Source organism: Citrus clementina, unplaced genomic scaffold (assembly GCF_000493195.1).
Source record: "Citrus clementina cultivar Clemenules unplaced genomic scaffold, Citrus_clementina_v1.0 scaffold_8, whole genome shotgun sequence".
Classification (NCBI taxonomy): domain Eukaryota; kingdom Viridiplantae; phylum Streptophyta; class Magnoliopsida; order Sapindales; family Rutaceae; genus Citrus; species Citrus x clementina.
Genome location: NW_006262022.1, coordinates 15,402,138 through 15,415,827, shown reverse-complemented (window position 1 = coordinate 15,415,827; position 13,690 = coordinate 15,402,138). Strand labels below are relative to the sequence as shown.

At 33.7% G+C, this 13,690-nt stretch overlaps 1 protein-coding gene and 1 pseudogene across 1 annotated transcript; one reads left to right on the top strand and one right to left on the bottom strand.

The window, feature by feature from the left end:
* Nucleotides 1–1,430: 1,430 nt before the first annotated feature.
* On the top strand, nt 1,431–5,732 carry LOC18034108. Its single transcript, XM_006423839.2, has 4 exons — nt 1,431–1,719; nt 1,827–1,944; nt 4,503–4,668; nt 5,153–5,732. The coding sequence occupies exons 1-4, from the start codon at nt 1,519–1,521 to the stop codon at nt 5,370–5,372; spliced, it is 705 nt and encodes a 234-aa protein (XP_006423902.1). The 5' UTR covers nt 1,431–1,518; the 3' UTR covers nt 5,373–5,732.
* A 4,218-nt stretch (nt 5,733–9,950) lies between these two features.
* On the bottom strand, nt 9,951–11,605 carry LOC112096394 (annotated as a pseudogene).
* Nucleotides 11,606–13,690: the final 2,085 nt, after the last annotated feature.

The following is a 13,690-nucleotide window of genomic DNA, read 5'->3' as shown; positions in this document are numbered from 1 at the left end:
GTGATGAAGTCTTGTTCAATGAGATAAATTATCTTTTATTCAATTAATTCATTATATGTGTGCTTTAATGATTATGGTTCTTGTTTCACATGTTTAGTTAAATATAATTAAATCTTCTCACCAATTCTATCATGCATTATTAACTACTAAATTAATATTTGATTAAACCTATGCTTACATCTATAAATTGTATATGTAAGTATCATTGATTATGTGTCTTTCATTAAATTTTTTATATATAGTACTTAGGAAAACTCTGAATCTATTATTCAATATGTTTGCCCAGGATGCTTAGATATCATACTATTAAGCAAAAAAAAAACATGCATAAGATTAATTCTAATTGGGCTTAATCATTATATTCATGAATAGACATAGATTAGTTTCGAGTTGTCACTCTAAAACTGGGAATTGATTGGTAATTAAATAATTTTTAAGTTGAACTATGGTGGATTCTGAAACCCTAATAGCTTCTATCTCTTAAATGTTTTTGTTATTTTACTCATTTTAATTTTAATTGCATCTTTAGTTTTAATTTTCTCAAAAAAAAATCTTCTTACTATGGGTTTGACCTTGTTATTTCTAGTATATACTTCAATAAATTTATGTGTTTGCGAGTACATTAAAATTTACATTTCGATATATTTTTTAAACAGCATAAAGACATACATTGAATAATATGGATCGGAAATGGTTTTGATACCACACGATAAAATTTAAAATAAGCATAAGCATACCTCTGGGCATGATTGTTTAAGTTTTTGAAACTTTCTAAGCATATATCACAAAGGCGACTTCTTGCCTATTCTATTTTTAGACAAACTTGTGATGAAAAATTACTTTTTTACTATATGGACATAATTTGGCTAGGATAGGAACCCTTTATATAGTGAAACTTAGTAACTTCAAAACTTTTTGAATTCGCTCTAATTAAATGGAGATTAGTAAATGGGACTCTGCGTTTCCTTCCATCAGAGAAGTAGGTTATGAATTTAATCACTTTTAACAATTCCATTATTAGAAGAAATAATTAAAATCCACCACCATTGTTAAAATGAGGGAATGAATAATTAGTGTGAGTTTATCATTCTTTAAATTTCTAATAACTCAATTTATCATGTCAGCCATACTTAGAATAAATCAAACAATCTATTGATTTTTTATTTATTTTATTTTATTATTGTTGTTGTTTTTGTGTTTATGACGTCTAGTTGCATAACGTTAAAAAATATATATATATTTATTGCATAGACGATTGGAACAAACTTGTCTTTGTCGTCTACTCTAATTTTCGTTAGGGTAAAATCGTAAACGTGATAAAAGGTTTGATAAGGACTTTTGAGGGTGCTAAATGCTAGACTCGTTCGATCCTTAATTTTTTTTTTTTTCCTTAAAGGCCGAGGCCTGAACCTGTCCAGCCCATTACCCCCATAAACTAAGAAGGCCCTAATGTCAAATGTAGCAACTTAGAAATTGCCGAGCCGAATTCAAGCAAGCGGAAACAAGCTGGGAGAAGGGATGATGAGCTTGTCGCTTATCCAAGACTATTCTTCTGCTGGAGAAGAAAAAGAAGAAGAGGACGATGAACAAATCCATTATCAGAGCTCTTCAGACGACGAAGCAAATGCCTCCGCCGCAGCTAAGCGTACCGTCCGCTATGACCTCCCTAGAAACTCCGTTGATTCTGGCCTTCCCTCCGCCTTCGACGTTTTCTCTCAAGTAGGGTTTATTCTTACTTGTTTTCTTTTCATTTCTTTTTAAAATAATAATAATAATTAGCTGAATTGAATTAGCGTCTGATATTGGTTGGCTTTTGGTTACGAGAGATTTCAGGACCTCCACGGTTTCTTAACAATTCTCTCGAGGTAAAGGCTTCCTCAATTGATGTCAATTCTCAGCAAAGCAGGCGCAGGAATCGCAAGAATAAGAAAGAGTTACCAGCTGGTAATTGTCAAATTCTTTCATTTGGTCAAAGGAAATTGCAGATGCTAATCTGATTTCTTATTATAACTAGTTGAAAAGGAAGCTAATTCTAGTGTACAAATAATAGCATAAAGTCTTAGTATTATCTGAAGTATAAAGAATACTTTCTTTTTGAACAATCCTTCTTGTCACTCTATTCTTATGGAGAATACCTATGTTTTTGGTAAAAGAAAAATGGCCAAAACTCGAAAAAGAAAAAAAAAAAAAAAGGCAAAAACTCTTTGGATCTGTGCTGTGGCAGCTCTGTTTTGGGTAATGTGGCAGGAAAGAGATCTTCTTATTTTTTAAGGAAACAAGCAGATAATATTGAGTTGTAGGATAGAATCTGTCTTCTAGCTTTGCTTTGGGCTTCAGTTTGTAAAGAGTTCCAAGATTCATCTTTTTAATTCATTCATCTAAGCTGGGATAGTGTTTTGAGATAGGTGTCTAGGTTGGTCTGGTATTGTAGAGGGGGATTGGCGGGACTGGCATATTTTGTTTAGTGTAGAAAAGTGTTCATTATTTTGCTTTCTCAGTGGACGGTTGGTCCACTCCTTGTAATGATTCTTCATCATTAATATAATTTATAGTTTCTTGTCCACAAAAAAAAAAAAAAAAAAGATACTTCATTTGGTGGAATAAGATATTTTCTCAACTAATTAGGTTATTTTAGTGTTTCACTGATAGATTGACATTTGCTAAATGCATCAGCCCTTGGTGTGGTGTTTCATGCTCTTATGATATGAGCAGTTCATAACTGGCAATCCGATTTGGCTTATCCAAAGTTCATTGTTTATTAATCATCACAAAACAAAAATTGAGGTGTTTGAGTTTTCTCATAAGCATTTATGGTAAAGTCCTGCACTTTAGAACACTTTTCTTAAAGAGTTTAAGTTTTCTCGTAAAACATAAGATTGCGAGTCCAATAAAGTCGCAAATATCTTGATTTCTGCTGCTAATGTTGATCACTATCTAAATAACAGGTTTTGAAGAGTTGAAAAGAAGTTATAATACCATCTTTATTATGTTCAAATTGCCTTAGCTATTATGCTAGAGTATGCTCTCATATAGGCTGTGTGATGAGCATTTATTTATATGAATGCACTGGAAGGCTTTACGCTAGAAAAATATGATTTCATATAGGTTGTGTGTTGAGCATTTATTTATATGAATGCATTGGAAGGGACTTCCATGACTAACATATAATCCACTCAAATGCTTCTTTATTAAGTTGCCACTAGATTCACAAATTAGTGACATCTTAAGTTTTCTCGTTTGAAGTTATTGGACAGGTTTGTGGAAGAATAGAAGATTTTGAGAAACAAGCTGATCAACAATCGAATGGGCATTTATATCTTGTCACAATATGATGTTAAAAATGTAGCAAAACTAGTTGCCAGTGTATGGGCTCATTAATGATTTTGGTTGGGGTTATACTTGCCATTAGAAACAATCAGATTGCTAGAAAGGAGTTGAAGAAATTGTACTAGGGATGTTGAAACTATTGACAATTTTTTTTTTTTTGGTTGGGACCTTGCTTGTGGGATCAATTCAAAGCAACTGAACTTAGAGAAAAATGCACCCATGAGTCCACTTGAACGGATGGTAAGGATCTATATGCTATGTTTGACAAAGGTCTGAGATTTTAGGGATATTAAAGCAATTGTAGTTAGCTTTTTATAAGCCATTGTCACCAGCTTACCATCTTTCTTATTAGTTTATATCAATTTTTAGATTTTAACTTTCTGCTTCTGAGCTTATAAATTTAACTTTTTGTTATCTATATATAACCATAGTACGGGATCCCAGTTTGGGCCCTTGGATTTGAAATCCAACGGCCTATTACTTTTTTATTTTAAAATCTGCGCACGGTAGAATCCACCATGTGCAGATTTTAAGATCCAATTGGGATCCCGCACTTTAACTAACATGCAGGATCAGTTATGAGAACCTATAATGTACATTTTTTGCCATGATCTTTAGTCTTATTTCCAAATTCCTTTTAAACCCTTAAATGTGTAAAGCTTGATAAGGTGTCACCTATATGACCAGTCCTCCAGATATCAGTTATGCTTATGCATGTTGCATCAGTTTAATTTATTTATATTTGGTCCCATGTATGTTTAGAAAGAAAAAAGCAAAAACAAGCATTTCAATCCTGACAGAGTTCTCTGGAAAATACTGGTGCATTATTCAATAAATGCTATTTAAATCTTCTTTTTGTGACAACTGCCTTTAATGTATCAAATCTTTTCCTGTATGAAAACTACTGCTCTTCTTCGCTGCTATATATTAAACTGTAAGTACACACAGCTAATATTAGACTTCCATAGATTTCTAGGATTAAGGAGTTGGTGGTTGCGCTTGCAATAGCTTAAAATTTGGCTTCTATGGATGTCTGTCTTATTGCTAACTGTAAATACACAATAGACTTTTAGGATTGAGGAGTTGGATGTTGATTGCATTTCCAAGGGCTTAAAATTAGGGTTTTGTCTTTGACTTGATGTCAACTCCTTTTGATTTGGTTCTAATTGTCTTAGGTGCTGTGATGGAGGCCAAGGCTCAACTTGTTGGAATCCATGACCGAGTGAGAAGTGATATGGAGGGTGACCAGCCTCCAGCCTCAGTTTCAAGCACAACACAAGGAGTCAAGCGTGTGGCGACTGCAACCAATCCCAATGCAGAAGATGCTGCAGAGCTTCTCAGGTGTAATTTCCTTATTTAAATGCATACGTAAGATGGTGAAATTTTTATCTTCAGTTGCGGAGAATTCATGCAAGGTCTGAATTGTGACAAACAGTTGTTGGATCTATTCTTGCATTTACAAATCCCTGAGTAGAATTAAACTTGCAAATTATGTACTAGGTGGGTGCTGACAAACTTGAGAGAGAGAATTTAACAATTTTACTAGGCTTCCAGTTTGTGTGGACCCATGAAAATCCCAGAATCTTGAGCAATAAATTAGTACGTTTTACATTTTATGAGCATGGATGTCTTTTTGGCCTTTCATGTGGGTCCTGGAGTTCACTATCACTCTGATGACTAAATAAATTTATGTTCTCATGTCCTGCTCCCTCAGGACTAATTTAAATAAATAATGTTTCAGTTTATTTTATATCTGTACTGTCTTGTACATTGGGGTTAAGCTCATTTGAAGTTTATCTTGTAACATGTAATTTCCTCTTTGTAGGATGTGCTTGCAGTGTGGAATACCAAAGACCTTTTCAAATACACGTGGGATGGTTTGCCCAGTATGCAGTGATCGCCCTCCTGCAGACATAAGCAATGAGTCCAAGAAGAAGGGCTCTATCATAAAAGATAGGGAGAAGAGTAAAAGGATGAAGGGACAATCATCTCATGCTACTTGGAAAAGTGAAACAGAGATGCAGCTCCGGCAGCAGTTTGATTGACCAAAATAAGTTGTACCCTGCGGATATTGTCTGGCTGTGCAATATATGCTTTAGGATTATAAAGAAACGATTCTATAACCTTAGAGATGGTCAATTGCTAAATACTCCACGTTTATTTATGGTATAGAGCATGTTTTGGCTTTCATTACTTGATGTTATCTGCTGTTTGCTTACTCCTTGTACATGCTTTGTAACAAGTGGCTTGGATCTAAACCAAATTGGAAATACATGACAGATGTACTTCCAAAATGATCGCAGGAATAGTTTCTGTATCGAAAGTTGAGTTCACAACAGATGAAACCGAGAACATTGAGATTCTTATTATATATTAATTTTTGAAAACGACCACTCTGAGAATTCGCTTCAAAGTTCTACATGCAGTTACTTGCTGAGGTAACTAATACAAATTGTGTTCTAGAATTGTGGAGTGATTATGAGAATGCTGTATTAAGCGATAAGTAGAGGTGGCAAAGTGCGAGGTGATAAAAGGCGTAACCTGGTTATCCACCCATCCATTATGCGAGGGAATTGCGTGGGGTATACCCCATTTCCCCTAAAATACCTAAAATATACCTTAAACCATTAAAATTTTTAATTTTACATATATATACTTAAAAAAAATCGAGGAAAGTATAACAATAACCTCAATAAAATCATAACAAAACAAAACTGATTCTTTAAATCACAAAGTCGAGCGAGATCAAAAGAAGTAAAAAAATAATATTTGGCGTTTACTCGATTTGTTTAAAAAATTACTCGATTTATTCAACATACTGACTCGACTTCCTATTTAACTAAATACTCGACTTATTCAACTCCATTACTTCACTTCTTACTCAACTAAATGCTCGACTTACTCCACTTCGTACTCAACTTCTTTAAAAAATAACATAACTGTTACTCGACTTGTTCAAAAAAATTACTCGACTTTTACTTGATTTGTTTTAAATATTACTTGACTTAATACTTGACTCATTCAATATACTTACTTGACTAGATCAAATGACTTCTTACAGCTTACTCAACATTATATCAAACTCTTACTCGACGTGTTCAAAAACTTACTTGACTCATTCAATATACTCACACGACTTGTTTAAAAAATTACTCGGCTTTTTCTCGACTTACTACTCAACTCATTCAATCTACTTACTCGACTTTTTACTTGACTAGATACTTGACTTACTCAACTCACTTATTTCACTTCTTACTTGACTAACTGCCCGACTTACCCAACTTCAAACTCGACTTCTTTATAAAATAATATAATTGTTATTCAACTTGCTCAAAATAATTACTAGACTTTTACTCAATTTATTTTAAAAATTATTAATACTTGACTCAATTTATTTTCAAAATTACTACTACTCGACTTATTCAATGTACTTACTCGACTTCCTACTCAATTTACTCATATCCTTCACTTCTTACTCGACTAAATACTAGACTTACCCGACTTCGTACTTGATCTTTTAAAAAATTACATAACTATTACTTGACTTGTTCAAAAACTTTACTCGACTTTTACTCAATTTATTTTAAAAATTAATTCACTTAATACTCAACTCATTTAATATACTTACTTGACTTCCTACTCGACCAGATACTCGACTTACTTATCTCCTTTACTTCTTACTCGACTAAATTCTCAACTTACCTAACTTCGTGCTCGACTTCTTCCTAAACTGATTTTTCAATCACTCATAACTTAAATTGAGTCTTAAATCCCTGCATTTTATGCAATAATGTGTGTGTGTAAGCACAAAAATAAATAATGTATTATTAAAACTCATAAATTATTAGCAATTATACTTTTAATGAAATCAATCAAACCCTAAACATAAAAAAAGGTTGCATTTCAAACATAACTTATCCACCACTTAACAATGCACCTTTTGAATGGTTTACTTTTATCAAAAACCTTGGATTGGAGGTAAGAAATGAATTGGTGAGAGAGAATGCAACCTTTAGAAAGGAAAAAATGGTGAGAAGAGAAAACCACGAGAAAAGAATAGTGAGAGAAAGAAACCATGAGAGGAAGAAAATGGTGTAGATTCATGATTTGTTTTAAGGGTATTTTTGACTTTTTCCACCTTCATGAGGGATATGTATGTAATAGGGTATAGATTTGGTATTTAAGGACAAATGAGGTATATTTAAGTAAAAAACCCTCCATACGCACTCTGTTCACTATATGTCATTGGTGGGTGGCCATACTTTTTTATTGTATATTTTTCTGAGAGATCTTACCTACTATAATAATGGATATGACTTAGATTTATCATTCTTTGAAGATGTTAGTGTGGTGAAATTAGTTAAATTAAAATTTTTTCTAACACTATTGTGTATATATATTGCAATTAAAATAATACTGAAGTTTATTAGGACTGTCCTAGATCAAATCAGTTATTACACAACTCATATTTCTACACTCACTTATGACAAAAATAAATAGAGAAATAAATATAATTTATGAAATGGGATGAAGGGTAAAATAAATTTTAAAAGAAAATTTCTTTCAAGTGGGTAATTGCATTTTTATTTAAAATAAAATATAAATTAAAATAAATTGATTTTAATTTTGGTTATTTTAATAATTTCAATACTAATGGAATTTTATGAAAACTTTTGAGTATTAAAACACATGTTTAGCATACACCAACAGAGTTTGAAATGAACCCCGTCAAGAACTGACACGACCCTAATCAATTTAGTTCTCAAGATCGAATCTAAATCAGGAATGGAATGGAACCTCGACCCAATGCTTATTGAAAGTACGAACCTTGGTATGTGAAGACGCCACAATCAGATAGGGATTGTCTTATTTATAAGTCAAGAGTTTGAACGCCACGGATATCCGAGAAGTTCAAACAGTTCGTAAAGAACCAAAGAAAATTAACTCTCTCACAAATTGCATAAAAAAAAAACTTCTTTCATGTTTATTGAATATGAGTACTTTATATAGGGTTGGTTACAAGAATTTTTGAAAATAAATCCTAACTCAAAAATCAAATCTGAATCTTCTCTAATAGGAAAGAATTTAAATCAAATCAGAATCCTAATCTAAGTAAATAGGAAAGAATTTAAACCAAATCATAATCCTAATCTAAGTAAATAGGAAAGAATCTAAATCAAATCAGGATCCTAATTGGCTTAAATGCCTTACATCAATTAAATGGAAACTAGGCATTTAAAATAGAAATAATTGATTTTTTCCCCTAATAGCCTCCTCAAGAAACGGGAAAGTATCTGAAAAAGGAAAATAATATATTTTCCCGCCATAATGTGCAAGCCAACTCCCTATTTCATGGAAGTGACTTTTTGGAAACTTCAACAGCCTGAATTATACATTTATCATGCGCGATTCCTTCAATGGGTCTCCACGAATTTGATTGAGCCCAAGTTGCTTGAATCAATCCATTAAGCGCTTCTTTGAATTTATTTGCTCAAGCTCTTGTAACGGGTCCGACGGGAACTTGAATAGGATCTGAATATGCCTCATCCCATATGCTTGTGATAGTTTTATCCTTAATCTCATCATTCCCCTCCTCATGAAGAGGATTTGTCCTCAAATCAACACCTACATCAAAAGGACTCAAATCAGAAACATTAAAAGTAGCACTTACATTGTACTCACTAGGCAAATCCAGTTTGTATGCATTGTCATTGATCTGTTCCAAAACTTGAAAAGGGTCATCCCCTCGAGGTAATAACTTAGATTTCCTTCGTTCTGGAAATCGTTCCTTGCGCATGTGTAACCACACCCAATCATCGGGCTCAAAGACTAGCTTATGTCCCTTTGTTGGCTTGTTTAGCATATTGCTCAGTTCTCCGTTCAATGTTTAACTTCGCCCTCTCGTGTATCTGTTTAACAATTTCAGTATTTTTCTTGCCATCTAAGTTAACACACTCATAAACAGGTAATGGAGTTAAATCCAATGGGGTTAAAGGATTAAAATCATAAATAATTTCAAACGATAAATACTTAGTAGCAGAATGAACGGAACGATTATAAGCAAACTCAACAAGTGGTAAACAATCTTCCCTAGTTTTGATAATCTTTTTAATGATAGCTCGCAACAGAGTAGATAAAGTTCTATTCACAACTTCTGTTTGACCATCAGTTTGAGGATGACAAGTAGTTGAAAACAACAATTTAGTTCCTAACTTAGCCCATAAGGTTTTCCAAAAGTAACTTAAAAACTTAGCATCCCTATCAGAAACAATTGTCCTGGGCATACCATGTAACCTCACAATCTCCCTAAAGAATAGGTCAGCAACATTAGAAGCATCATCCATTTTGTGGCATGGAATAAAATGTGTCATCTTTGAAAATCTAGCTACAACCACAAAAATTGAGTCTTTCCCTTGTCTAGAACTCGGTAAACCTAGCACAAAATCCATTGAAATATCAGTTCAAGGTGCACTAGGTATTGACAAAGGGGTGTATAAGCCATAAGGTTGCACTTTCGATTTGGCTTGCCTACAAGTGACACATCTACCACAATGTCTTTCAACATTTCGTTTCATATATGGCCAATAGAAGTGTTCCTGTAAAACTGCTAGAGTCTTTACAATTCAAAAATGCTCCATTAACCCTCCTCTATGGGATTCTCTCACTAACAAATCTCTCAAAGAACAGTTAGGCACACACAGTTTATTCTCCCGAAATAAATAGCCATCATGCCTAAAGTATTTACCGACTACGGTGTTTTCACAAGCTTGGTATTCAACACTAAAATCATGGTCATCAGCATACAATTCCTTAATATATTCAAAACCAAGTAGTTTAGTATTAAGTGTTGAGATTAAAACATACATGCGGGAAAGCGCACCTGCAATAATGTTTTCCTTACCTTACTTGTAACGAATGACATATGGAAATGTCTCAATGAATTCTACCCATCAAGCACGTCTCTTGTTCAGCTTGTGTTGGCCTTTAAGGTGTTTCAAGGACTCATGATCGGTGTGAATCACGAACTCCTTAGGCCGTAGGTAGTGGTGCCACATTTCTAACTCTCGAACCAACATATACAACTCCTTATCACAAGTGGGGTAGTTTAAGGATGTCCCACTCAACTTTTCACTAAAGTAAGCAATTTGTCATCCTTCCTGTATTAGGATTGCGCCAATACCAATACTAAGGCATCGTATTCAATTTCAAATGTTCTATTAAAGTTAGGCAAAGACAATAAAGGAGCATTGATCAGCTTTTGCTTGATTATTTAAAATGTCTTCTCTTGCGCTTCTCCCCACTTGAATCCAACATCTTTTTTTATTACTTCAGTAAGCGATGCGGCTAATGTGCTAAAGTCTTTCACAAATCGTCGATAGAAGCTAGCAAGCCCATGAAAGCTTCTCACATTACTTACACTTGTGGGACTCGGCCACTCTTGGATTGCACGTACTTTTTCCTCATCAACCTGCATACCATGTGCACTCACAATAAATCCTAGAAACACAAGTTTGTCAGTGCAAAAAGTACACTTCTTCAGGTTAGCAAACAACTTTTCTTTTCTAAGCACATCTAAAACAGATTTCAAATGTACTATATGATCGTTTACGTTTTTGCCATAAATGAAGATATCATTAAAATAAATAACAACAAACTTGCCAATAAAATCTCGCAAGACATGATTCATAAGTCTCATAAAAGTGCTCGGGGCATTAGTTAGACCAAAAGGCATGACAAACCATTCATACAAACCATATTTTGTTTTAAAAGCAGTTTTTCATTCATCTTCTTCTTTCATTCTAATCTGATGATATCTACTTTTCAAATCAAATTTTGAAAATACACAAGACCCATGTAATTCATCAAGCATGTCATCTAGCCTAGGAATGAGATGTCAATACTTTACCATTATGTTGTTGATAGCTCGATAGTCAACACACATCCTCCACGTCCCATCCTTCTTAGGAACTAATAAAACAGGAACTGCACATGGACTCATGCTTCCTCTCACGTACCCTTTTTCCATCAATTCATTAACCTACCTTTGAAGTTCCTTGGTCTCCTCCGGATTGCTCCTATAGGCTGGTCTATTTGGAATGGCTGCACCGGGCACAAAATCAATCTGATGCTCAATCCCTCGGATTAGAGGTAAACCATGTGGTGTTTCCTTAGGAAAGACATCCTCATACTCATTCAAAAAAGAAGTAATAGAACTAAGAAAAGTAGGGTCAAATTCGTTAATGTTTAAAAATGCCTCTTTATACAAATGTACAATCATCGGCTGATGTGAAAACAACGTTTTTTTTATCTCACTCGCTCTTGCGTAGAAATTCTTTTGTTTTCCATCTAATTTTCGCTCAATTGCCGTATTTTGTTTGGTTGTTCTCTCACATTTTCCTCGGCCTCTTTTTGAATTTCATTATCTTTTTCCCTTGTTTTCTTTTCCTTACCTTCTCTCTGTAGGCTCACTTGGTCTCCAGAAACCTGCTTTGGTGTCAATGGAATAAGAGTGATGTTGCGTTGATTAAATACAAATGAATATTGGTTGGTGAAGCCATCATATTTCATACATCTGTCGAATTACCAAGGCCGCCCAAGTAACAAGTGTCCAACCTGCATTGGCACTACATCACAAAGCACCTTATCTTCATACTTGCCAATGCGAAAAGTCACTAGTACCTGCTTTTTCACTTTCACCTCTCCACTGTCATTTAACCACTATAGTTTGTATGGTCATGGGTGTTTAAGTGTCGGAAGCTCTAACTTCTCTACCATGATAGTACTAACAATATTAGTACAACTTCCTCCATTAATAATCATACTACATACTCTGTCTTGAACATAGCACCTAGTATGGAAAATGTTTTCGCGTTGCGCTGCTTCGTCTTCCTTTACTTGCACACTCAAAACTCTCCTCGCTACTAAAGTCAATTCCCTAGGGGCTATATACTCTTCATCTTCGACATCCTCTAATTTTCATGTACTGATCTAAATAAATGATTTTTTTTCTTTTTGATGTGTTATATTTTGAAACTTTGAAAGTATTTTCTAGATTTATTTAAACAATTAATTTATTTAATCTTATTTAATTTTGAATTTGATCGGTAGTAAAATTATTTTTATATTATTTTTTTATTTAGTTAATTCATGGATAGGACATGATTCAAAATTTTTAGCCCGCAAAATGATGGATTGGATATAGATTAGGTCAAATCCGCATTCGATCCACATATGTATGGATAGGATTTGGATTGAATTTCATCAATCCGTGGATTGGATTGGATTAAAAATTTATAATCCATAAAATCATGAATCGGATATGGATTGATGTCCAATCCGCAAACACCCCTAATTAGCCACGAGTATATCATTTAACTATTCTTCAACCATTAAGCCAATAAATTTTAGAGTAGTGCTTTTAAAGCCCCCCTCGTTATCCTTATAACACCCCCTTCCCAATATTATTACTTTTAAGAACAAACAAAATTAGACTCATTTACCGTTTTCCTTTGTTTATTCAAACTCTTAACACACCCACATATTGTATTGTGTTTTATATGCAAACCCAACTTTTTAATCCTTCACTGCCATTCTCTAGTCATCACCTTTCTCATCGTTCACTTTAGACTTGAGCTTTTCAGATTCATTTTTCTGAAAAGCATTGACTCCATTACCCAACTGCTACTTTTAACCTTGCATGTTGTAATTAGACTTCCTTTTTGTTTTTACGAAATTTTCGTTAGGATGTGATTCGAACAAAATTGAATGGTTCTTAAATTTGAATATCTGATTCAAACAAATAAATTTACATTTGAGAGGAGCTTGTACTAAGTGTGTTTTTTTTTTTTATATTTGGGGCATATGGTTTAGCTAAGGTACACTAGGTGACAAGCTAAACTTATATACACAGTGAACTGAGGTTGTCAGATGGGGAATAATAGGGAGAGCTCAGATGATCTCACAAAATACTTAGCGTAATTGGGGTAAGCTCATACATAAAACACAATCTCGAAATCAAATTGAAAATATAAAAAAGTAAACAAAAATATAAAGAACACATAATATTTACGTGGTTTGCCTTTGACCTATGCCTACAGGAGTAAGTCATCACCAATCTAATATATAAATAAGAGGTTACATAAGATCTTATCATAGTCAAGATGAATAATATAAGCTAAATAGATGTATAGAGATGTTCAGTATTGATGATGAAGATGGTGAATAAAGATATAGAGAGTGATAATATGGTGGAGAAGATAATGGTCGAGGATAGAAATGACCCCTCAAAAATGGAGAAATGGGTAACGATCTAAAAGATAGATAGATAGAGAGAGAGAGAAGAGAACCCCTATTATATGAGTTA